Source organism: Acomys minous, assembly GCF_964271855.1.
Source record: "Acomys minous genome assembly, chromosome: 6".
NCBI lineage: Eukaryota > Metazoa > Chordata > Mammalia > Rodentia > Muridae > Acomys > Acomys minous.
Genome location: NC_140487.1, coordinates 103,974,613 through 103,998,844, shown reverse-complemented (window position 1 = coordinate 103,998,844; position 24,232 = coordinate 103,974,613). Strand labels below are relative to the sequence as shown.

General features: G+C 49.7%; 1 protein-coding gene across 3 annotated transcripts in view; it reads right to left on the bottom strand.

The window, feature by feature from the left end:
• The window catches only part of CSMD2 (CUB and Sushi multiple domains 2), a 573,432-nt gene that overhangs the window by 425,927 nt on the left and 123,273 nt on the right, over positions 1-24,232 (bottom strand). For all 3 annotated transcript variants that reach the window (XM_084784630.1, XM_084784631.1, XM_084784632.1), the window contains exon 3: positions 21,831-21,943. In XM_084784630.1, the coding sequence (XP_084640756.1) occupies positions 21,831-21,943 (113 nt within the window). The remainder of the gene's footprint in view (positions 1-21,830; positions 21,944-24,232) is intronic.

The following is a 24,232-nucleotide window of genomic DNA, read 5'->3' as shown; positions in this document are numbered from 1 at the left end:
TGGGATCCCGCACTGCGCACCGAGTGGAGAAAGGGAGCTGAGCCACAGCTTGCCGCCATCTCTCTCTCTCTCTGCTTCTCGACTGCAGACAGCGTGTGACCAACTGCCCCCTAACCACCGCTTGTGTGACTTCCCTTCAGCGATGGCTTATATCCTCAAACTGTGAGCCAAAATGAACCTGTCCTTCCTAAGTTGTCTTTGTTAGAGTAACTTATTACACTAACGTAAAAAGAATTATGACAGGCCTAGCTGGAAGGGAGCGGTCAGTGGGGTTAAGCCTCTCTGAGGGCTGTAGCCTAGCTCTGCTTCCGGCCCAAGCTCTCTGCTTCCTGGTTGGTATCCTGGGAGCAGTGGCACCTATACGTTATCGATGCCACAGATTATCAATCTGCTTCGGGCGTCGTGCTTCCCCCGCTACAACGAACTGCACCATCTGAACAAACCGAAATAAATCCTTCCGTTACCAGGTAGGTGTCGGCCACCATCAACAAGAAAAATCAACCAACACACCCGTCTGCGGGTGTCTTGTGCCTCACTTTCTTCGTCTGTCAAATGGGGAAATAAGAAGTCACAGTACCTACTTCAGAGAGCAGCCGTGAGGAACAAGTAAGACAGTGATCGGAGCAGGCCAGGGCCATGCTGGGACTTGATGAATGTTAATGTTCGGGGTACCATCAGGTCTTGCTGCATGCTACTTACAAGTGATTTGCACGCTGCCTTCTAGGCAGCACATAAATTCAAAATTTCCCCATGTTCTTTGGGGAAGAGTTCTCTGACTGTTTGTCTCTAGGTCTTCAACAGTTGTCAGGCCGAGATGTCATTAAACAAATAATTAGCAAAGGGCCTGATCGCACGCGTGGGGACTGGCAGCCATTCCCAACCCCTAAATGAGCACCGATGCATTAATGCACTCTTGTTCCATCTGCTCCTGAAGCCACGAGCCTTACAAACTGCACTCCATGTTCTAAGGCAGTAGTTCATGTAAGTCAGCAGTAGTCGCTCTGGGTCCAGGTGTTCTAGCCAGGGCTACGTAAGAGGGTAATCCATGGGGGCGGTCTGCCTCCCCCAGCCTTGAGGAATGGACTGTCATAAGTGTCACCTCTGAAACTTTGCCGTGAGACAGGCAAAGTAAGGAAGTCAGCCAGGGCCGAAGGACTTCCCCAGGCTCTTTCTCTGCTCCTCATCTCACAGCTCCTTCCTGCTCTCCTTTCCCCTGGTACCCAGGTCCCGGGTATGTAGCGGCTGGAGAGACAGTACCCTGAAAGTTGTGCTGAGATCATGGGAGTCACAACCGCTTCCCCTTGTGGTCTCACCAGCAGCACTGGATTAGCCTCCAAGAACAAACGCTCTTGGCTCCCAGAGGCAAAAACAGAGGCTTTTGATTTCTCTGAGATAAGACTCCTCTGCAGGAACTTGGTTTTGTGCCTTTACTGTCATTGCTTCTTACAAGGTGACTAATAAATAATCCCCATTACACAAGCCCAGCCTGCATCCATCATGCCCCGACTGCCGGCGCTGAGCGATGATCCCTAATGGGCAATAATAATAGCTCCCATTTATTGATTGGGCACCGGGTGCCAGGCACTGGCCGCAGCATCCCCGCCTAGTTTCTTCTTCGTGGGAAGATATGGTCCCTCCTCTGCCTGGCTAGCCCGGTTTAAGCTCCCTCTAGGAGGAAACGCCCAGATCCAGTGCCTCATGGGAGGGGGGTGTCATGTGCCTGCACATGGCAGTGCTTTGTGCTGGACTGGCCTTCTTTCAGGCAGGCGTGGTCAGAATCGGGTCTCTAGGGGAGGCTGGCTCTCAGCCTTTGCAGAAGGCCAGTCCAACGTGCACAGCTCCTGCATTTATTTCTCCAGCATTTGTCCAGTGATGGAGAATGACCTCACCCCATCTCATGTGGTTCTGTACGTGCTGCCCATCACGTTGCAACCCCCTCCCTGTCCCTGGTGGGACAGGTGCACTAGCTATTACCTTATCCCTAGGCCCAGATCTTAATACTTGACACAGACACCTTAAGGGTTTGTCAGGAGAGTTTGCTCTGACTCGTGACTCGGGGGATATAGTCCACAGTGGTGGGGCAGGTGTGGTAGCAAGGGTGGGAGCTTGCAGGAGCCAAAACCACATGGCAGCCAATGAGAAAACAAAAAGGCTTGGGCCAGAGGCAGGGCTGCTCTCTATAACTGATGAGGGCCCCACTACCTGTGACCCACAGACACCAGCACCACTTCCCAGGTAGAGCTACCACATGTTCAGACTTTGTGAGCCTTTAGGAGACATTTCCCATTCCAACCACCACATCTGTCCCATTCCGAGTCTCCTGTGGTTTCTCTGAGGTGTGACCCAAGATGGCCAAGACCAGATTTTCCATGACTTTTGATTTATACTATTGGGAGAAATGCAGTTTTTCCTCTTTTTCTAGGACCATCACAGAAACCAAACTTCCCAGGATCCGCCTTGTGGGCGTATACGAGACACAAGGTAAAGCTATGTGACGGACAAGGAGGAGACATTGGATACAGCTTTTTCTGAAACCACTTACACTTGAAACTACGTAATAGAGCCCCTTTCTCACGCCTGTTCTTCTGCAGTTGTTTTTCCCTCGTGACAAGCTGTCCCAGAAGTTTCCACTGGAACCCCGCCAGCTTGCTGGAGCACTGGGAACCCCAAGCTTTATCTAGTAATCAAGGGTTTCTTTGCCAGCCTCATTCTTTGAATATCTACCATATTTCCTTGATTCGAGCATGCTTTTTCAATAATGACACGCGCTGTCAATTTAATTAGCGCTTTTCTGGAAGAGAAAGGAGTAGAAAAACCAGAAGCCAGGCTACAGTTGTTGGTTGTAAGATGTTTCAGGTCCTCAAGGGTTAAAGCATGGAAGGTCTGGGAGGGCAGGAAGCACATATTGGAATTGGGGAAGGATGGGTTCCCCCTGCCTCCCGCCCCCAGGGAACCTTGTAGGAACAGATGGTGTGAAGTAGGGTCCAGGTCCTCCTGCGGCCTCTTCAAATGCCATCATAATTTCATCCAATTGATCATCTCCAACGACCCCCGCCCCCATGCCATGGGCCGTTACGTTCTGAGAGATATTACCATGGACACCCTCAATCCTTTGGGGGTTGGTGTGGGGGGGGAGGTGGGGAGGTCAGGACCTGCTGTCATTCATGGGTCATCTGCCAACCACCTCTGACAGCGGTAGCCACAGAAAGGCTACAGTGAGGCACCGTCTCCTACTGTCTTCCATCAATAGATGTTCATACTGATACTGGGAATCATGAGCTGAGTCCCCGCTCAGGGAAAATGATCTCTCAATAGGGAGGCCAATTAGATGTGAAATAGAGAAATACCCAAGTCGAAATAGATCCAGACAAAGTATGTCTGCCTGGGAGACCTTCCTCTGTCTCAGCCGAGAGAGAGAGAGAGAGGGTAGGGGTTCTGCCTGGCTAGTGGCAGGGCGTACGCTCACTTCTGCTTGGGTGTTTTATGGAGTTACCTCTGAGATGAAATAGGTAGTGGCCAGGTTTTAGGAGAGGGTTTGGTGTGAGAGATGGAGAAAAGCAGTGACTTCGAATGCCCCCAAATGAGCTGGGTAGATAACTCCATCTGCAAAGTGCTCACTGTGTAAGCAAGAGCACGTGGGTTTGATCCCCAGAACCCAGAGAAGATAGCCAGGCATGGTGGCTGGCTCTTGTAATCCCAGCATTGGAAAGAGGCGACAGGTGGCTTGCTGGCCAGCTAGTCTTAGCCTACTTGGTGATTTCTAGGCCAATGAAAGACCCTACTTCAAAACAAACAGACAAACAACAAGCAACAAAAAGCCAACAGCAGCTGGCGCACACACATGTGCACGCTCCACTGCTGTTTCCCTATACAGCAGATCAGTGATTGCTCTAGGAGCAGGTGTTTTCCATGCAGCCCCTGATGGCTCTGTCACACAGGCTCTGATGTACTCCTGAAACAGGAGTGCTGCCATTAGAGGGTGAAGCTCCCAGGCCTGGTCCCATGACCCAGGAGGGCCCTGTCTTCTGGACTATAGCCTTCCACCTCATTTGGTCAGCCCACTGTACGCCTGGCTTTCTGCCTCCATTTCTTCAACTGGTACTACAGCTCCGCTGACACCAGGATTTTCTCTGAAACTGGCCACATAGGCTGGGACCCCAATGATCTGATGAGCTCAGGAATTTTTCTCCTTCGAATTAGGCTGGACCTCAGGGCCGCTGTGGAGGTGTCCTTTGTGGCAAGAGCACACAGAGCATCTCCTTGGTCCTTAGGAAGCACTCATTTAATCTTTAAGTAGCACCTCTTCCCCCCCACCTCCCCTTTCGCCCAGAGAGCACTCACTCAATCTTTAAGAAGCACTCATCAAGTCATCGGGCAGCACCCCTTGGACCTGGGAAGTATTGCTTCAGTCTTCAGTGAGAACTTTTTTTCCGCTCTCAAGGAGCACCCTTTTGGCAGTCCAGAAGCACTCATTCAGCCCTTAGACCATAGGGAGCACACGCTCAGTTCTCAGGGAGCACTCTGGCATAGCCTCCTCCATACATAAAGCATAAATCAAGGCTGTGGCCCTGGTGAGAGGCTTCTCCTGTGTTTCTCTCAGAAGCTGAGATGAGGTCAACCTCTCAAGTCTGGCCTGGCCTTCTCTGACCCCTGCTGGTGAAGACCTCTCTAGCTTCCCCCACAAATTGGTGTACCATTGTTCAAAGATGTCACCATGCAGTGCTGGAGAGGAAATGCGTATATGTTGCTGGAGAGAACATTAATCTTTCTGGGAAGCTATTTGAAAACCACACACCAAAACTCTTTGAAATCGCCGTGCCTATATGGATTTATTCAAAGGAAATAATCAGATGCAACTCAATGATTTATGTATAGGAATTTTTCATTGCAGCATTATCTATCAGGGAAAATGTGGAAACAAACTAAAATTTAAGCACAGGGGACTGCTTAAATAATTACAGCAATATAAATACTATAAATATATGGAAGTGTTTTATGTATACATATGTACATCTGTATTTCTAATTTTATGCAAAGATACACGGAAGAATAATATATTCACTGTAGCTATACAGGGGGTCAGATAACAGATGGTTTTAATTTTTCACCCTTGTGACTTTGTCATCCCTCCCACTGCCCACCATGAACGTGTGCCAGAATTTGTTAAAGGAAAGACAAGGGACTTGTGTGCGGGAGGCGGAGGGAGGCCCGAGTGAATACATAAAGAGCAAATGACGTCCCGGGTGGATGTGCACGGTTGACAAGAGCATGGCCATTTTGAGGACCTGATTGATGCCTCAGACCCATGAGACATTGGCAAAGCCTTCCCCATATGGGTCAGGCTCAAGACTGACAAAGCTATCTTCTTCTGCCCACATATGAGAGTGTTATGGACGATTAGTCAGTGTAGGCAAAGACTTAACAACTGTGGCTTCCTGCTCGCGGATGTTTCCAGCCCAGGGCTGCTCACCCACAGACACCTCCTCAGGACACTGCAGAGCCTGCTCTCCCTGTGCTAAACATAATGAACACGCTGAGGTCAGTTGGTGGGATTCCATCAGCGTGCGCACAGACTACTGGAGCCCAGCTTTTCTGTATCCGTGTGTCTGTCACATTTTTTAGTGCCACTGTCCTTTCTTTATTCCCTTGCCACCCCTAGTTAAAGACCAGAGCCAAACTCTGGGGGTGCCGTGGCACTGGAGGATAGCTCAGTGAGTAAAGAATTTGTTGTGCAGACATGAGGACTTGAGTTCAATCCTTAGAACACATGAAAGTAATCTGGGAGTGGTGAGGAATGCCTGTGGTGAGAATGCCTGTGGTGGGAATGCCTATGGTGGGAACGCCTGTGGTGAGGAATGCCTGTGGTGAGGAATGCCTGTGGTGGGAATGCCTGTGGTGGGAATGCCTGTGGCGGGAATGCCTGTGGCGGGAATGCCTGTGGTGGGAATGCCTGTGGTGGGAATGCCTGTGGTGGGAATGCCTATGGTGGGAATGCCTATGGTGGGAATGCCTGTGGTGGGGAATGCCTGTGGTAGAGAATGCCTGTGGTAGAGAATGCCTGTGGTGGGAATGCCTGTGGCGGGAATGCCTGTGGCGGGAATGCCTGTGGTGGGAATGCCTGTGGTGGGAATGCCTATCGTGGGATTACCTATGGTGGGAATGCCTATGGCGGGGAACGCCTGTGGCGGGGAACGCCTGTGGTGGGAATGCCTGTGGCGGGAATGCCTGTGGCGGGAATGCCTGTGGTGGGAATGCCTGTGGTGGGAATGCCTATCGTGGGATTACCTATGGTGGGGAATGCCTATGGTGGGGAATGCCTGTGGCGGGAACGCCTATGGTGGGAACGCCTATGGTGGGAACGCCTATGGTGGGAATGCCTATAGTGGGAATGCCTATGGTGGGGAATGCCTGCAATACCAGCCCAGGCAGAGGGAGACAGGACATTGCTGAGGCTTACTAGGTAGCCAACCTAGTAGATTTAGCAAATTCCAGGACAATGAGAGACGATGTCTTAGGCAAGTTTGTCCTCTGGATTTTACATGCACACACGCAAATGAGTGTCCCCAAGACTCGCTGCCATGCTATAGTTTGAGTCCTAATATTCTGACCTTTTGAAGAGCCTAGAGTTGTCCTTTCAACCAGTGAGATGCTGCTTCTTTATGAAGCATATGAGGTAAGCCAGGATTCTGAAACTCTCCGGTGGCTGTCCTTAGCCAGTAGCTTGATTCTGAGAGGAGGGAAGGGAACAAAGCCCACAGCTGCACATGGCACTTAGTGTCCCACACTCATCTCCCATGTCCCCACATCCAGCCTTCCATCGCCATGGGAGAAGACTCAGCAAGCATTTGTCTTGAATGCCAAGTTGTTCCCCGTCCTCACTGACTCCAAACACCAATGGTTTCAGCCGCGCCCTATTTGCCACCTAAGGCATCTAAGGCATCGTGGCTGGGCAGAAGCTCCAGTGAGCCAGAGTGAAGAAATGCTGGGCTAAAGTGCTAGGAAAATGGCCTGGGTTCCGTCAGTTGTGTCAGTGGACACTGACTGCGTGAGGTCAGCCACTGGGATCCAGCCCTGTGCTACCGTCTTGCAAGATCTAACTAAAACACAGCCAGCATCAAACAGCTCTCCCATCTCCACACGGATGGGCAGCCTCTAACAAAGGTGAGTCTTGATGGAAAAGAGAGGGGAGTCCTAAGATACTTGATACTCATACGTTCATTTACTTGTTGATATTTATCTATACTTAAGTGTGTGGCTATCCACTTACCGTCCCTTCCTTTATTAGACTAGAACCTTGGGCAAGACCCACGCTGCATCAGAAATATTTCCAGGGCCTTTTGCGTGCCTTGTAGGTAGGTAGATGTGTACTTTCACTATGAATGAATGCATGAAAGAAAGAATGGATGGTAGCCTTCAGTCCTCACTGCTCTTCTCCTTCCAGCCTAGCTGATGATGACTGATGTGATTCCCTGGGTTTCCCATCTGGCCCTCCCATCACCCACACACAGGGTGCATCTGAACCTGTTAGCATCTTGGGAACCTGCTGTCATCTTGGGAAAAGGAGTCCTGCCTCTTCCTCAGCTCATTCTGACCTCCTTCAGGACTTTGCTGCCCTCCTCTGCTTTCTAGGGAACTCTTTCTTGCTTTAGATGTAGCTTTGGTACAGTAGTTCAAAATTATAGCCAGCTCGCAGGGACTGCCACTCCTCCTAGGACTCCAGTGTGTCAGGAGGAGTGTCCAACCACCCCTTTCTAGGGCTCACCTCCACTTCAGACTTCATCCCCACATAGTATGGAGTCAGGGGCCCCATGATGCTGATCCCTGCTCCACTTGGGCAACTGGCCAAAGTGGGATTCCCCAGGCATTAGGTGGGCTCTGCCATTCTGTTCCATTGGCTGGGCTGTCTACCACACTGTGTACTCTTCTGGGAGCCCAGTCACAGTGCCAGCACAGCCTTCTCCCGGCCCCTAGATCTCTGTGGTGCCCTCCCCCCGCACGGACTCCTTTCTCCTTCTGTCCTTTGTATGTCCAGGAATCATGTAATGGTCATATAGACCTTCGCAGGGACCCATATCTTACATGAAATGAACCAGGAGTCAAATACAGTCCCCTTCTCCACAGCATACTTGGAGCTGGAGGCCTGAAGCTGCTTGCCTTCCTGGGAGCACACCTTCGGCTCCCTATCCCTTGGTGTTGATTGGAATGCTGAAAGCTTCCGATTTTACGCCTATGAAGCACTCCTACCCATGATCACATCTCACCCCCCGATGCTGGACCGCTGAGTGGTTTTCAAGCCATGTGGAAACCCTCCTGCCATTCTTCCCTCAGCACCACAGCAAACCCACGATAAGCCTGATGGTGTCGCTGCAGCAGGTGGTGGTGCTCCCCTAGCATTCCCACAGGCTCACCCACCTACGCCCCTTCCTGCCCTTATTCAGGCTAAGGAGGGAGCCTTTCACACCCCTTGCCAGCCTCGTCTGCCAGGTCCTTGCTCAGGCCACCCTCATGTTCGGAGTCCTCCCTCATTCATGTCTTCAGCCCTTCCTGGACTCAGATTCTTCCTTTAAGATTCAGCCACTGTAGTCTCGCCTCAGGGAGCCGTGGCTGCGGGAAAATGAGAGTCTCCACATCCTCTCCTGTGGGAACACCATGATAACATGGCTGCCTGCCGGGCTTAGAAATGACACAGCTAACTCACTGACTCCTATTGCTTCCCAGTCCTCGGGAGAATTCTACAAGGTCTGGCGCTTGACAAGTGGGAAACTGAGGCTGAGAGAAAGTCAGGGAGGTCAGACAGCATATAATCTATGTGCAGGACATTCTCAATACACTATGTATCCTCTGTGGTTATAAAGTATTGTACTGAATTGGTCTGACCCCTGGGAACATCCCTTTGGTTTCCTATCCCTCTGTGCTGATTTTTCCCCCACACTGAAATAGCAAAAAATAAAAACCAAATCCAACAAACAGAAAAAAAAAAGTGAAAACCCTCATGATGAGTCTTACCTTCAAGGATAGGCCATCATTTAATTGGTAGAGGTTTCTCTTTATTAATGGGACACAGAGCAGTGGCGTATCTTAAACCCACTAGTTATGATGAAATCCAATATGCACACCGGTTTGAGATGTATCCCAAATGGCTTCCCTGGTAGACCTTGATCAACCAAATATCTGCTTGATCACCTCCAGAGATAGGGAGCTCACTACCTCACCAGTCAGTTGCTGGGGCCAAGCACTCCAGCACCAAGCCACACCCCCAGAGCCTTATGGTGGTTTTTGAGACAGGCTAGTTTGAACACAACTTTGTGGCTTAACCAGGCCTTGAAATTGAGATGCTCCTGCCTCAGCCTCCTAGGAGCTGAAACTAACATTTAGGCTGGCAGTCAAGACCTAGCTTCTCACACCTTCCCATTGGCCGTGGCCCCATTATCTAGAGCAACCCAGAATGAACATTTGTTTTATGTGACAGACTCGTCTGTCACTCCAGATTCTATTTTTCAAGTATGGTTTGGTGCTTTGTATTGTTAATTGCTTGCCCCCATCCCCAACCCCCCACCCCAGATTCTCACTGTTTACAAGCAAAATGGCAAGCACCCCAAGTATTGCTGTTTAACCTTGCTTAAGAGATTATTCCTGTTTGGGTGATTAAAAGGCCTAAACCTGGGCAGGGCAGAATGGGGTAGGTGTGGCCAAAGTTCACGGGGCTTTGGGAAAGAAGGCAGGCACCAGAGGAGGAGAAGGATAAAGGTCACCATGGGATAGAAAGGAGCCATGTGGGCTAAGAGGAAGAAGTTGAAGTTCCACATGGGAAGAAATGGCCCAGATGAACAGCCTTAGCAAGTATTTTTGGGATTATGGGTGGGAGGTAGCCCAAACAGAAATGATTAGAAGCAGATGGCACGAGACGGAGGCCGGGAGATAATGGAAGGTAGCTTAGGAGTTAATATCTGCCATGTCCCCGGTGAGAAGACTATTCTAAAATATATCATGTCTCTGTGTCTTTATGGATTGTGAAAGCAGGATAAATAATACCTCTGTAATAATTATAAGGCTAATAATAAACATTTATCAGGCCGAACATTAAATTAGCAGCAACACTCTATAATTATTTCTCTGTGTGCTTGCTACTGCTTTCGTCCATTTATCCCAAATATCTGCTCTACTTTGGGTCCTATGCTGGAGATAGGACTCATGACCTTCTTGGGGGACCTTGCTTCTTATCAAGGCTTTATCCTGTGAATTTCCTTCCAGGGAATTTATCTCTACGACACCTGGAGTCTATAATGCTATTAGCAGAGCATTATGACTTTGGATCTTGGCACAGGCATTGCCAATGAAACATCTGTGCACTTTTCTCACTAGTGAGGACTTCCTAGCTGTTGCTTGTGGTCTTGGTTTCTGTTCTGACCCTGGGCTATTTCTAGCTGCCATTAATCAAACAGGTAACATCAAAGTAGCCACTAAGAGGAACTCTTTAGAAAAAAAATACTTTCACAGGGGACTGGAGAAATGTCCCAGTGATTAAGAACCCTGGCTGTGGTTCCAGAGGACCCAGTTTTAATTCCCAGCACTCACCTGGCAGCTCACAACCATCTGTAACTCCAGTCTCAGGGGATTCAGTGCCCTCTTCTGGCCTCTTCGGGCACTACACACACGGTGTACATACACACATGCAGGCAAAAGATCCACACGCATAAGATATACATTAAAAAAATTTTTTTTTTCAAATCTCCCACAGGCTCACTGCCTTCCCTGCCAGTGGCCTTCCTTTATGCTCCCACTCTGCCCAGGCCTAGAGGACTCACTCACATGGCTGAGATAAATACAACGGAGCATTGTGCTCCACTTTTGTCACTGAAAATCATCTCCTAAACATCTTTCTGCATTTCTCAGTAACGTCATTATACTTTTAAATGGCCATGTAAATCCGTTAGGCAGAGGCGCCGTAACTTTCCCAGCCGTTCCCCAATTGTTGGACGTTTTTACAGTTTCCAGTTCTTCATCATTATAAATAATGCTGAGACCAAGACTCGTGCACAGAACTTTCTTCTGCTGCTGAATTATTTCTGTAGGATTTGTTCCCAGGAGGGAGATTAGTGGGTCAACTGCTATGAGCACTTTATGACTCTTGATATATGGTTGTCAGGTTATGATCCCAAAGGACTCATTTCCATCACCACGAGCACCAGGGCCAATGTGTTCCCCCTCTTCTTCCCCCCCCCCCAGCTGTCCCAGAATTGTACCAAGTGTCAAAAGTTTGGGGGGCAGTTTAGATTTTTAAGGATGCAATGCTATTTGGGTAAATTTCGCCCCCTCCCCATGGAGGTGCTAGAGATGAAACTCCTTACATGCTAGGCAAGCACTCTACCAAGTGAGCCACGTGCCCAGCCTGAGGGCTGTTTCCATTTGAATGTTTTTGCTAACCAAGGGGCCTTATGGATTTCCTGTGTCTTGACTCACTGCCTCTGTATAAACTCATCCACAGGAGGACCCACTCAGTGTTCACTGAGAAGCCGCTGTATGCTATACGTCAGACCCCTGGATGGGCGCACACATATCTTCTTGCAGGATAGTCCCTGTGAGGGACACCTGAAAGCCAACAAACCTGTGGTGTGGACTTATTGCTGTCCTTGTCCACTTGTAACAAGAGAATCAGAGGAGACTAGGCGAGTTGCTAATGATCACGTGGTACTTGGAGTTGGAGGAGGGAGAGGTGGTTGTCAGGTTTCTCCCCAGCCCCTGGGCTCCAACCGTGGTACTCTATAAAGCTTCTGGTGGTTGGTGACCTGGGAATGGGGAAGGCAAAGAGAGCCAGGAGCCAGATGTCATGGAGCAAAGACATCATATAGGTGGGAGCTTTTCCTGGATTAGAACTAAGCAGAGACTAGAAGGGTTTGGGGGAGTCAGGAGGGGGGCACTTGACATGACTGAAGGGTGGGTGGGGAGACTTATCCAAAGGCTCGCTAGTGGCCTGTGTGGCCAGAAGAAGAGGTATAAGGGTGGCAAAGCTCGAGGCTTTGACTGACAGCCAGGTAAGGTGCAGAGCAAGTCGCCGCTTATGTTACTCATGCTTGGTACGGCGACAGTGTGCTCACAGTGGAGAGGAGACAGAGGAGGTTACTACTCAGCTTGTTCTCCATCTGCCGAGCCAAGGACTCACGGGGCCAATCTGCACAAGAGTGAGCATTGTGTGCTCAGACACACAGGGATCCAGGTCAGGAGAGGCACGCACTAGCTACTATTGCAGGGCCCCAGCTGTGTGCTAAGGAGTGATGACAGCAGGGACAACAGAAAGTAGGTGACCGTTCTTGCTTTTGAAGAACCACGAGGCTGACCAAAGGTTGTGACAAAAGAAAAGATTTTTTTATTTTTTTAATTTTTTTTTTTAAACTCACAAAAACAACCTGTTACTACAGTTTTCTTTGACGGGGAAACTACCATGGGTAACATCAGGTTTGGTGCTTCCCACAGCTTGTCACAGTCCCTCAGAAGGAAGAAAGGGTTACCCTCTTCCTTAGGAGGATCTGAGAGGTTCAGTGCCCTGCCAGAGGACACACAGCGCAGGCAGGGTGTAGTCAACATAACCTGGATCTCCTTGCAACTAGCCAGGTGCAGGTGTGGATTGTCCACATGGTACAGAGCTAGTATTGGGTGCATGGTGACTCTGCACCCACGCATCAACTGTGGACCCTCCCTGCACCCCACAGAGAAGGGCTTTGCCTCTTCTGCTCTGCAAATACATTGTGCACAGGACTCAGCAGAGTCAGCCAGGTCTCCCTGTTAGTAGGAGGGAAATCCAGACAGTGAGCCCCGTTTGGTTGAGTCTGGGGTCCCTGGTCTTTACCCACCCTGCTCTCAGTTTCCAGGCATAGCACTCCATAACTACTTCTGCGTCCGGGTACCTCAAAGCATTCTGGGAGGCTGTCCGGGTCAGAAAGGCTTGCTGAGTGGGTGAGTGAGAGAAGGGAAACAGTACACAGTGCTACCATTGACTTACATTCCCTCCCTCAACGCCAGCCCCTCTGGCTCCCCTCATATAAGGACACAGACGTGACTAGGATAGGGCTAGAGCTGCCACAGTATCACAGGACAGCCACACCAAGTGGGTCAGCACGGTGCGTGCTGAATGATCTTGGGCTCACGGAGGACGCGCTACGAAAATCATCCCCAACCCCGACCTGAGAAGAAGTGCTGCGCATTTTCTCTCAAAGGTCATACCTCTTGTGTATTAGTTCGCTAATCCAAAGCCCTGATTAAAAGGGATGGCTTCTGCTCTCGAGCCGGAGCCGTGAGGAAACGTGGTCAGGTGCTTAAAAGGTGCACATTGGCCTCCCTGTGCTGAGGGAATGGACACCGGCCACCTCTGGCCCTCAGGAGCCTGTGCCCTGCTGCTCTGGCTCAGAGTGACCCGAATGGAGCAAACTGCATATTCAGAACGCATATCCATACAGTACCAAATGGCTTCCATTAGCCCAATTTCAAGATCTCTGGATAATGCCTCAGAACTGGAGACTCTCTCAGGACCAGAAAATTGTCTGAGAGACCAGAGCCCCTGGGGAGGGGAATGAGTTATCCAATTGCAAGGAAAGAAGGAAAGCGGAGGGATTGGGCCTCTAATGCCCTAGGCTCTAGCTCTGCACCCCAGCTTTCCCATGAGCTCAGTGGCGCCATCATGTCACCCTCAACCACGCTCTCACAGGACTGCCATCTCCAACCTTGTTTCAAAAGGCTGAAGTGCTGCAGCTGACCTGCCCCCCCCCCCCGCCCCATCCTGCAGGAACAGAGGCACACCCCGCTGGGATTCCTTGTGAAGCAGCACCTCTTCCTCACCCATCCCTTTGGGAAGATGGAGAGGGGTCAGGGGTGTACTTCGCACTGTGACTGTGAAAATGAGACTCTAATGAGAAATCAAAGATTGCAAACAGTGGTTGCTCAGTTAATGCCAGAATATCTACCGCAAGCTATACGTGTACTATCAGCCCCTGTGGGCTCAGATTTTCAAGTGAAGTAGGAGGTTATGGGGGACACGGATCATTTGTGAACTTTATGGGTTAATTATATGACGAGAGAGAGAGAGAGAGAGAGAGAGAGAGAGAGAGAGAGAGAGAGAGAGAGAGAGAGAGTGTGTACATGTGCATGCATGCTTGCCTGCCCGCCTGTTTACAGCTCCAAACTTCTAGGGTCTAATGCACCTGCATACGATCCTTGGTTCAAAAGCCAGCAGTAAGTGATGCAAAAAGATGCTCCCGTAACACTGATGTGCTAGCCTTGGTCTCCGTGGCTCCAGAGGGTAGATGATCCGGGTTGGACTTCATCCTTGGCCATCAGGCAAGTCTCTAGTTGGGGCTAGGAGCCCTGGATGTAAACACCACTCGACTTCTTCTCAGGAGAAGCCAGTCAGGCTCTCAGAACACAACAGCTGCATCGAAGATTTCTTTATGCAAACATCTGGATGAGGGGTCTTATGTCAATTCAGGAGTTGGGAAACAGGTTGAGGTTGGGACGCGGGTTCTATGGAGTCGGCATATTTTTTTCTGTCTCCTGAAGAATTTCAGCCAAGTCGGGTCAGGAGGAGGGTGGCTGAGCCAGTGAGTTGATGGTGACTGAGAAATGACAAGCAGATCCTGTGCAGAGTGTCTTCTGTGATACTTGGATTCGTGTGACCTCCCATCTCCCTTAATTATCACGGTAGCTCTACAAAACTAAGTGTTCTTTATTTAAATTGTCTGGGATGAAAAATGCTTTAAAATGTTCGCTTTTTTTTTTTTCAGGTTTGGGAATATTTCTGTATACCCGTGGGACACCATGGTAAAAGAAACCTCAGGTACAACCTGATTCATGAAGTCTGAAGATACGCAATACTTTCATAGTGTCTGAGCTTTGACAATGACCTGTCCCATGCCATCAGGTGTGGAATTTCAACATGTAGTTGTTAGTTTGGTACTCAGCAGATTTTTTCACTTTGGAGCCTTCTGCATCATCAGCTTAGACAGGTTCCATGTGCAGCTAGGGAGATGGCTTAGTTGGTAAAGCATTCGCCACACAACTGTGGACCTCAGTTCAGATCCCCAGAGCCCACATACTAGATGGATGCTACGGTGAACATCTGCAATCCCAGTCTTCTACCGGAGATGGGAGGTGAAGACAAAAAGGGGGGAAAAAGTAGACACTGGAGGCTGGATAGCCTGGTGTATGCAGCGGTCAAAACCAAACTATCTCAAACAAGGTGGAAAGGTGAGGCCCGACACCCGGAGGTTTTCCTCACTCAGACGCCTGATGTGCTCAGCTTGGAATAGAGACAAACAGCCTCCCGCCATCTTTGAGAGCCTTGCGGGGGATGCTGGGAGGTATAAAGCCTGAGGTGAGAGAATAGAATTAGACTGACAGGGCATCAAGGCCAGGTCCAGGCCTTCAGGAATGGACACAGAGACCATCACTGCCAACCAGGGAGGGAGTCACAGACCCCAAGACAAATGTCACTCGCCTCCGGGGGAATTTAAAATAAAAAGCAAAAATAGTACAAAAGATCAGAATGAAAGCTTGGGGAGTGGCCTCCATTGGTCAAGTACAAAGACCCGAGTTCAATCCCCCTGACCCCATGTAAAAAGCTAAAAGTTTTAGTGTGTGCTTGGAATCCCAGCAACTGAGATGCAGGGACAGAGGGACCCCCTGGGGTTCACTCGCCAATCAAACTAGCCCAAGTTAGTGAGAAACTCTGTCTGAAAAACCCAAGATGGGTAGAGACTGAGGAACAATATTGAGGGTTAATCTCTGGGCATGTACATGTACATCTATACACACACGTATGTGTACGCACAAGATGAACTTTTAAATGAATATTTGTCTGATATCGGCATGAAAAAAAAAGCCTTTCTGAACACAGCACCCAAAGTAGATGTCACCAGAAAAAAAAAGTTTTTTTAATTAAAATTTTAAATTAGTGACATATAAATTAAAACTGCGGCACATCAAAAGGGAAGCCACCACATTAATATCCTTAATATGCAAAGGAGATAAGAAATATACTAACAGCCCCAGTGGAGAAGTAAGCAAAAAAAACTGGGACAGGCAATTTAGAAAATGATCCACAAATGGCCAGTAAGTGGTGACAGGTGTTCCACCTTTCCTATCATCAAAGAGATGCAAATTGTCACCGCAAATGAGATTTCATTTTCTGCCCATCGGAATCAATGAAACTGATTAAAACCTCACTAGCACTTGGGGTGGGCAAGGTGAAGGGGAAGCGACTGCCAAAGTGCGTGGGTCTGACCTTTCCGAGGACAGCCTGGAACTGTGCACCGGGAGTATAAAGTCTGCAGCCTCTTTGGCTGAGCAATTGGTCTTCCAAGAATTTATCTTAAGGAGATAATTAGATGAGGCCCTAAGTGTTCAAACACGGGTGTTCTTCATCTCAATGTGAGCTGAAGATGACTGGTTGGATAATCCTGGTGTGTGCAACCCCCCCACGGCTCCCTCTCTAATGAACATTAGGAAGAGAGGAGGGGGAGGAGGAGGAGGAGGAGGGGGAGGAGGGGGAGGAGGAGGAGGAGGAGGAGGGGGAGGAGGAGGAGGAGGAGGAGGAGGAGGAGGAGGGGGAGGAGGGCTTCCTTTTGCTAACAGGCTAAGTTCATTAGCCAGATTACAGAACCACCACTATAGAGAATCCCATGTGTGCATGTGCGTGGGTATGTGGTGTGGACGCTGGAAAGACACGGGGAGGCTGGACCTGGACATAAACAAAGCAGGCCAGGGGCGGGGCTGGAAGGAGAGTGTGAGGGACAGCATGAGGAGGACTCTTGGAGATGATTTTCAGATTTGAGGCTGGAAATGAAGCATCTGGATGAAGCAAATTGAAATGCAGACCGTTAAATAAAATGTGAATTTTAGACGGACAGACAAAATCTTTTTGGTCTAGAGGCGGAGAGTCTGGCTCGGTTGGCGAGGACTTGCTTTGCAAACAGAAAGAGCCGAGTTTGGTCCCTAGAATCCTGGTTTTAAAAATCAAGGTCAGGTGTGGTGGCACATGCCTATATTTCCAGTGCTGTGAAGGCGTTGACAGTGTGCATTGGTGCTTCCATGGAGCTCTCTGGGCGGCCAGTTTAGCCTGCCTAGTGACCTCCAGAACATAAAACAAGATGGTGACTCCTCAGGAACAACAAACAAGATTGTCTTCTGGCTGTCACATTCATGTGCACATGTATGTGTACACCTGCACACACGTGAACATACATTTTTTTTTTTAGTTCAAGTCTATTCTATAAAGACCACCCTGGGATATACCAACATTGAAAATTACTTCAGTGTTTAGTATCAACTTTATTTATTTTTTTTCTGGTGACCCTCACTGGGCTCTGAAGCACATTTGTTGACTCTGTGAGGTGGCCCAGGTCATCCAGGAGGGACACGGGGCAGCCTTCCCGTGTCCTCCTGTCTCTATCTTAGCTCCAATCCTCTTACCTAAGAAACAAACTTTAGCTTCTCCTTTACTCAAAGAGTTTTTTATTTTTCAGGGCTCAGGGTGCAAGACAGGAGTCTTTTGTGACAGAAAAGTGTCATTAAAACCCATGGCCATCAAGTCCCCTTAAGCTGCACACGCGTGCCATCCCCACCCCGCCTTGGCTTAGCTGCTAACATCTGTAAGATGGAGATAGCAAGGCCTGACTGCAAAGTTGTCGTGGGAGATTAGAGGAGAAAATGTATGTAAAGTGCCTGGCATACAGTCAGTGCTTAATACACACTGATCCCCTTCCTTCTGGTCCACGCTCAGCCCACGCTCCCGTCCCTGGGGATTACACACGGAGCAACCCTTCTCCTCCAAGAGCTTGAGCGGCATTTGATCTCTGCCTTGAAGTGTCGGCTGACACTTCACCTACCTTCACCTTCCTCCCAAATCCTCAGTACAGTTCAGTTCCTTATCTTCGTCTTCCACACCCTGGGGCTGGGAGAGGGGGGGGGGGATGCTGCAGGATCAGACTTGCTTTGATAGCAGACAGGCGGCTTGGATGCCAGCCAAGAGGAGCCACTGAGAGCAGCGCCCCGGTGCCATTTGGAAATGGAGCAGGTGCTGTAAGGATGGATCGTATGAGGGAGCCGTGATGGTGGTGGTGGGGGGCCTCTCGGGCTGTAAGGGGTGGTCCTCTAGACTCTGGGAGTCATGACATCATTATGAAAGGATCTGGCATGGGCCTGATGAACATGTGTGGGATGCCCCCTTGGTGGGATAGTGTGGCAAGGGTCAATGGTGCAGGTGCTTTCCTAAAGTCTTCTGAAGGTCTGGGCACAGATGAACATTCAGAAGATGCGATGAACAGGGGCAGGGGGACGGGGTGGGCACTATGAAGACTGTCCGCTACTCTCAGGGTCTATGCAATACCGATTTTAGTGTCACCGACCCAAAGACCTAAACAGAATCTCTCCACAGCCACACACTGGGGAGGGAGTTGTAACCAGAAACTTAAGACAGTAATTGCTGGTGAGAACGTGGGGGAAAGAAAAGCCCTTATACATTGCTAGTGGAAAAATGTAGTGCCTTATGGCAAACACTCTAAAAAAAAAAAAAATCAGTGTGGAAAGTTCCTCTGAAGAGCTAAAAGGACAGCTGCCATGTGACCCAGCTGTGGCATTCATGGTGAGTCTTTTTCCAGAGGGTGCCAAGGCAGCTTGTACACTGGCGTTTAATGCAGCGTTATTTACAACATGTAAGCTACGGGCCCAACCTGGGTACTCAAGCAAGTGTGCACGGGTAAAGAAAGGTGGCAAATAGGCACAATAGGGTTTATTGGGTCACAAAGACTAATGAAGAGGATGGGATTGGATGGTTTGACTGGGAGGTGGCCTGGTAAGCAAAGAGCGTGCCGTGCAAGCGTGAGGACCCGAGTTTGAGTCCTGGCACCAACATCAGGAGCACCCACATAAAAAGCCCAGCATGGGCAATGTGCTTCTAATTCCAAAGCTGGGGAGACTGAGGCAGATTGCTCCTTGGCATTATTGTAGTTTCCAAGCCCTAAGTGCCAGTGCGCTACAAACAAACAAACAACAACAACAAAATAGAGTACACAGCTCCTGAGGAAGAACACTCAAACTTGACCTTTGACCTCCACATGCATGTACATACATGCTTGTGCACCGAACACATATATGTACCTGTATACACATGTCATATGAATGAGTGGAACTGGAGAATAGAGTGTTAAATAAAATACCTCTCATATGTAGAACCTAGGTTTTACACACACACACACACACACACACACACACACACACACACACACACTGAAAAATGAAAGTATGAGGGGGCCACTTTGGGAGGAAAGAGAATTAACAGTAAAGGGGAAGATACTGGAAGATGAGTATGGTCAAGACTTGATACCTAGGTATGAAAATGTTGTTATGAGACCCTTTCCTTTGTATGTGAATATACATTACCGAAGAAAATAAAAAGAAGCTCGAATGGATTTCTCTCAGGAAGGAGCCTGAAGATGGAGGCTGATTGGGTGCAGAGCCAGGCAAAAGCACAGCCAAGAAGGCCAAGCGCCCAGGCTAGAGTTGGTTCTGCATCTGAGGAGCCCTCAGTAGGAAGATAGGTGGTATTTGTCAAGAGCAATGTGGAGGTTAAGGGCTAAGTGAGCTGGGACAATCAGACTAGAAGCTGTCAGTTAAGGTGGATGGAGGCAGGGCCGGGCCCTCAGTTAAGGTGGATGGAGGCAGGGCAGGGCCCTCAGTTAAGGTGGATGGAGGCAGGGCAGGGCCCTCAGTTAAGGTGGATGGAGGCAGGGCAGGGCCCTCAGTTAAGGTGGATGGAGGCAGGGCAGGGCCCTCAGTTAAGGTGGATGGAGGCAGGGCAGGGCCCTCAGTTAAGGTGGATGGAGGCAGGGCAGGGCCCTCAGTTAAGGTGGATGGAGGCAGGGCAGGGCCCTCAGTTAAGGTGGATAGAGGCAGGGCCGGGCCCTCAGTTAAGGTGGATGGAGGAAGGCCAGGGCCCTCAGTTAAGGTGGATGAAGGAAGGCCAGGGCCCTCAGTTAAGGTGGATGGAGGCAGGGCAGGGCCCTCAGTTAAGGTGGATGAAGGAAGGCCAGGGCCCTCAGTTAAGGTGGATAGAGGCAGGGCAGGGCCCTCAGTTAAGGTGGATGGAGGAAGGCCAGGGCCCTCAGTTAAGGTGGATGGAGGCAGGCCAGGGCCCTCAGTTAAGGTGGATGGAGGCAGGGCAGGGCCCTCAGTTAAGGTGGATGGAGGCAGGCCAGGGCCCTCAGTTAAGGTGGATGGAGGCAGGGCAGGGCCCTCAGTTAAGGTGGATGGAGGCAGGGCAGGGCCCTCAGTTAAGGTGGATGGAGGCAGGGCAGGGCCCTCAGTTAAGGTGGATGGAGGCAGGGCAGGGCCCTCAGTTAAGGTAGATGGAGGCAGGGCAGGGCCCTCAGTTAAGGTGGATGGAGGCAGGGCAGGGCCCTCAGTTAAGGTGGATGGAGGCAGGGCAGGGCCCTCAGTTAAGGTGGATGGAGGCAGGGCAGGGCCCTCAGTTAAGGTGGATGGAGGAAGGCCAGGGCCCTCAGTTAAGGTGGATGGAGGCAGGGCAGGGCCCTCAGTTAAGGTGGATGGAGGAAGGCCAGGGCCCTCAGTTAAGGTGGATGGAGGCAGGGCAGGGCCCTCAGTTAAGGTGGATGGAGGCAGGGCCGGGCCCTCAGTTAAGGTGGATGGAGGCAGGGCAGGGCCCTCAGTTAAGGTGGATGGAGGCAGGCCAGGGCCCTCAGTTAAGGTGGATGGAGGAAGGCCAGGGCCCTCAGTTAAGGTGGATGGAGGCAGGGCAGGGCCCTCAGTTAAAGGCATGTGCAACCTAGTTGGAAGCGTTGGCAGGAGCACTTATCCTAAGATCCTTTAAGAAGTACTTAACGGATCCAGCTACTTTACCAGCTGCCTCCCTGTCCCTCCCCAGGCTGGGTCTCTCTGGACAAGGGGTGAGACATCACCGACTCTGGCTGGGTGCTTGCAGCCAGGTCGCTACAGCTTCATTCAGGAACGTATCACTTACACCTAAGTTCTTAAAGGTGAGGGAAGGAGGCTTTGGAGTAATTGGTATGCTTTATTGGGGTGTTATGTCATCACTGTTATTAATTATCATTAACAGTCTTAAAATACGCCCATTAATGATCGCAACACAAAATAGCGGTGCAGGTCTTAGCTAAGAGCAGCATAATTACCTATTAATGAGATGTAAATTTCCCAGGGAAATGACAGAGATGTACAAGAACCACCTTCTAAACTAACATAATAAAGTTAATAATAATAATCGTGTATAATCTGAAGATATTAGTGTTAATTTGAATTCCGACACTGTCTTTAAACAGGACCAAGAGAAGCAGAAATCATCTGTGCAGCTCAAGCCAAGAAGCCCTAATCCACACTATTAAGGAAAAATGGGCCATTCTTCCCCTGCTAACATGATCCGGACTCTTTGTCATCACTGCGCCGAGCTCTCGGCTGCGTACTTCCCTTTACTTACAAGGTATAGCTCTCTTTCCAAAAACCAATCTGAGCTACCTCAGAGAACTAACGCCGATACAGAACAGAGTTCAAAAACTGTAAACACACCCAAACCAGTTGAACGGGGCAGAGAAGACCTCTCCAGGCCCTCTCGATAAACTAAAGCAGCTGGGCTCTGCAATCCGCAAAGTCCCAGGAAGGAAGGAGAGGCCGCTGTAGCAACCAAGTTGCCGGTTATTAACTAGTCCCATTAGGCAGGTGCAGGCGCAGATCTAGGCCCTGGGCAGATGGCCCAGGACCTGCCTGTGGCTTTGACAGCAGCCCAGGCTCCTGCAGTCGCAGTGGGAGGCACCTACCTTCATAGCTGGCGCGAAAGCCCTGGGCACTGACTGCATAGTCACTGACGAGGCTCAGAGACAAGGTGCTGGCTGCACTGACAATGGTGGCTGGTAGCTGAAAGCCGGTGAGCCTGAAAGACAAAGAGGTTTGAATGAGAAGAACGACCTCCTCAGGAAACTGCACATCTCTTAAGGATTCATTGAGTACCTGCTAGATGCGCAGGAGAGATCTCAGTACAAGCATCGTCAGAGTTTGGATCAGGCCAGTGTGATAAAGGCTTGGTCCTCAGGGTGGTGCTACTGGGGGGGGGGCGGGAGAACCTTTAGGAGGTTGTGGGGGCCACTCTTATGTCAACTCGACACACAGACTAGAGTTCTCCAAAAGGAGGGAACCTCAAGTGAGGAAAACTAAAAAAGGGCATTTTCTTAATTAGCGATTGATGGGAGAGGGCCCAGCCCTTTGTGGGTGGGGAAATCCCAGGGCTGGTGGACCTGGGTTCTATAAGAAAAGAGGCTGAGCAAACCAGGGGAACTAACCAGTGAGCAGCACCCCTCCATGGCCTCTGCATCAGCTCCTGCCCTGTTTGAGTTCCTGTCCTAACTTCCTTTGGTGATGAACAGCGATGTGGAAAGCGTAAGGCAAATAAGTCCTTTCCTCCCCAACTTGGTTTGTGGTTATGGTATCTCGTTGCAGTAACAGAAATCCTAACTAAGACAGACGTGGAGCCTGGTAGGGGAAAATTGGGTCACTGGGTGTGCTTTTAAAGGTGGTGTTAGGACTCTGTCCCATGGCAGGCAAACACTGTACCATCGATCCTTAACTCTGGCTCGCTTTCTGTTTGCTGTCTGTTCTAGGATGAACAGCCTTTTTTTCCCCCCTCCAGCCATGATATGTAGCCTCGCTGTCAGTCCCAGATCAACAGGAACACAATTGGCCGTGGACCGAAATGCCCAAAACTATGAACCAAAACGAACCTTTCCCCTTTTTAAGTGGATTGGTTCAGGCATGTTGTCACAGTAACGCTGTGGTTAACAACAAACCGGAGGCGTAGGGAGAAAGTTCAAGGGCAAAATGATCCCCAGCAGGAGGTCTGGAAACAGTGTCTTCTGACACAGAAAACTGGAGGGGCCACTCCTCAAAGTCATGGCCCACTCCCTGAGTGGAAGGCCTGCTCCTTGGGCTGGTATATTTTTCTTCCTTTACTGGTTTTATCTCCTCATTTCTCCATGTCTGCCTGAGGTGCTTTGAAGGCCTGGGTGGAATCCATGATGGGTTTGCAGCTGACAGCTGCCCTCAACAAGATTTGTTCACATACTGAGAAGAGTGCAGCTGACTCCCAGGAGCAGGGTGTGGGTGTCTCTTATGATTGTTTATTCTTAAAAGGAACATCTACCATTTTATAGGGGGGGAAAACGTGCTTATTAGTCTAAGAAGAAAAAAGCAGAAAAGATAAAGGGCCCAACGCAACCTAGCAATCATGACTCTTGACAGCTGACATACAAAGAGATGCGAGGATCACCGGGTGAGACCACAATTCCATGAAATAACTCCACGAGAATGGCATCACGCTGGTCGTGCTTTTAATGGGGAACAATGTTTTTGTTTTAGTTCTAGTATTTTCATGGGAAAAAATACTGAGGTTAAAAAAAAGGCATTGTTGAGCCTCAGATGATACATCCTTAGCATTGAGTCATTTTTAAGATCTTCTAAAATATAACAGTGGACACACATAATGATACTTGCTTTATAATGGCTAATACTCAGGGGCTGAGACAGGAGAATCATATGTTCAGGGCCAGCCTGGGCTACACGTATTTATGTGTATGCGTGTGTGGATACACATATGTTATCTATCTGTGAGTACTGACATCAAGGGGACACATCGAGGACAACATTTTCCCACCACTGGACATCGGCGCACAGCAGCTCCGGGCACAGGCTGGTATGTAATCACTCAGGCTCTTTTTCATTTTTGGCCTCCATCCCCTTGCTGAGACTCACGCTGCCTCCTCCCATCCCCAGGAAGGCACTGGGTGAGAATTCAGTGTTCACCTTTACCCTTATTGTTGAGGCAGCCTGAGCTAACTGGAGAAACTCAGTCCCGTTCAGCGCATCCCACTGGTATGTATCATCCTGACATCTAAGGTGCCCTGTGAAGAGCTCTGGGCTTCCATGAGTTAAAGCACATATCTGTAAATACCAACTGTGAAAAGGCCTGTGCCGGATGAAGCCCTGAACCCTTCCACCACCCTCCTCTTGTAAGATAAATGCTAACTCAAAATAAACTAATAGAACTTAAAGAAAAGGTGATTATGGGTGAGAAAATACATTTCAATGCATCTCTCCAAGCATAAAGACATCTAAGAAAGCTCCATATTCGCACTCCAAACACACACACACACACACACACACACACACA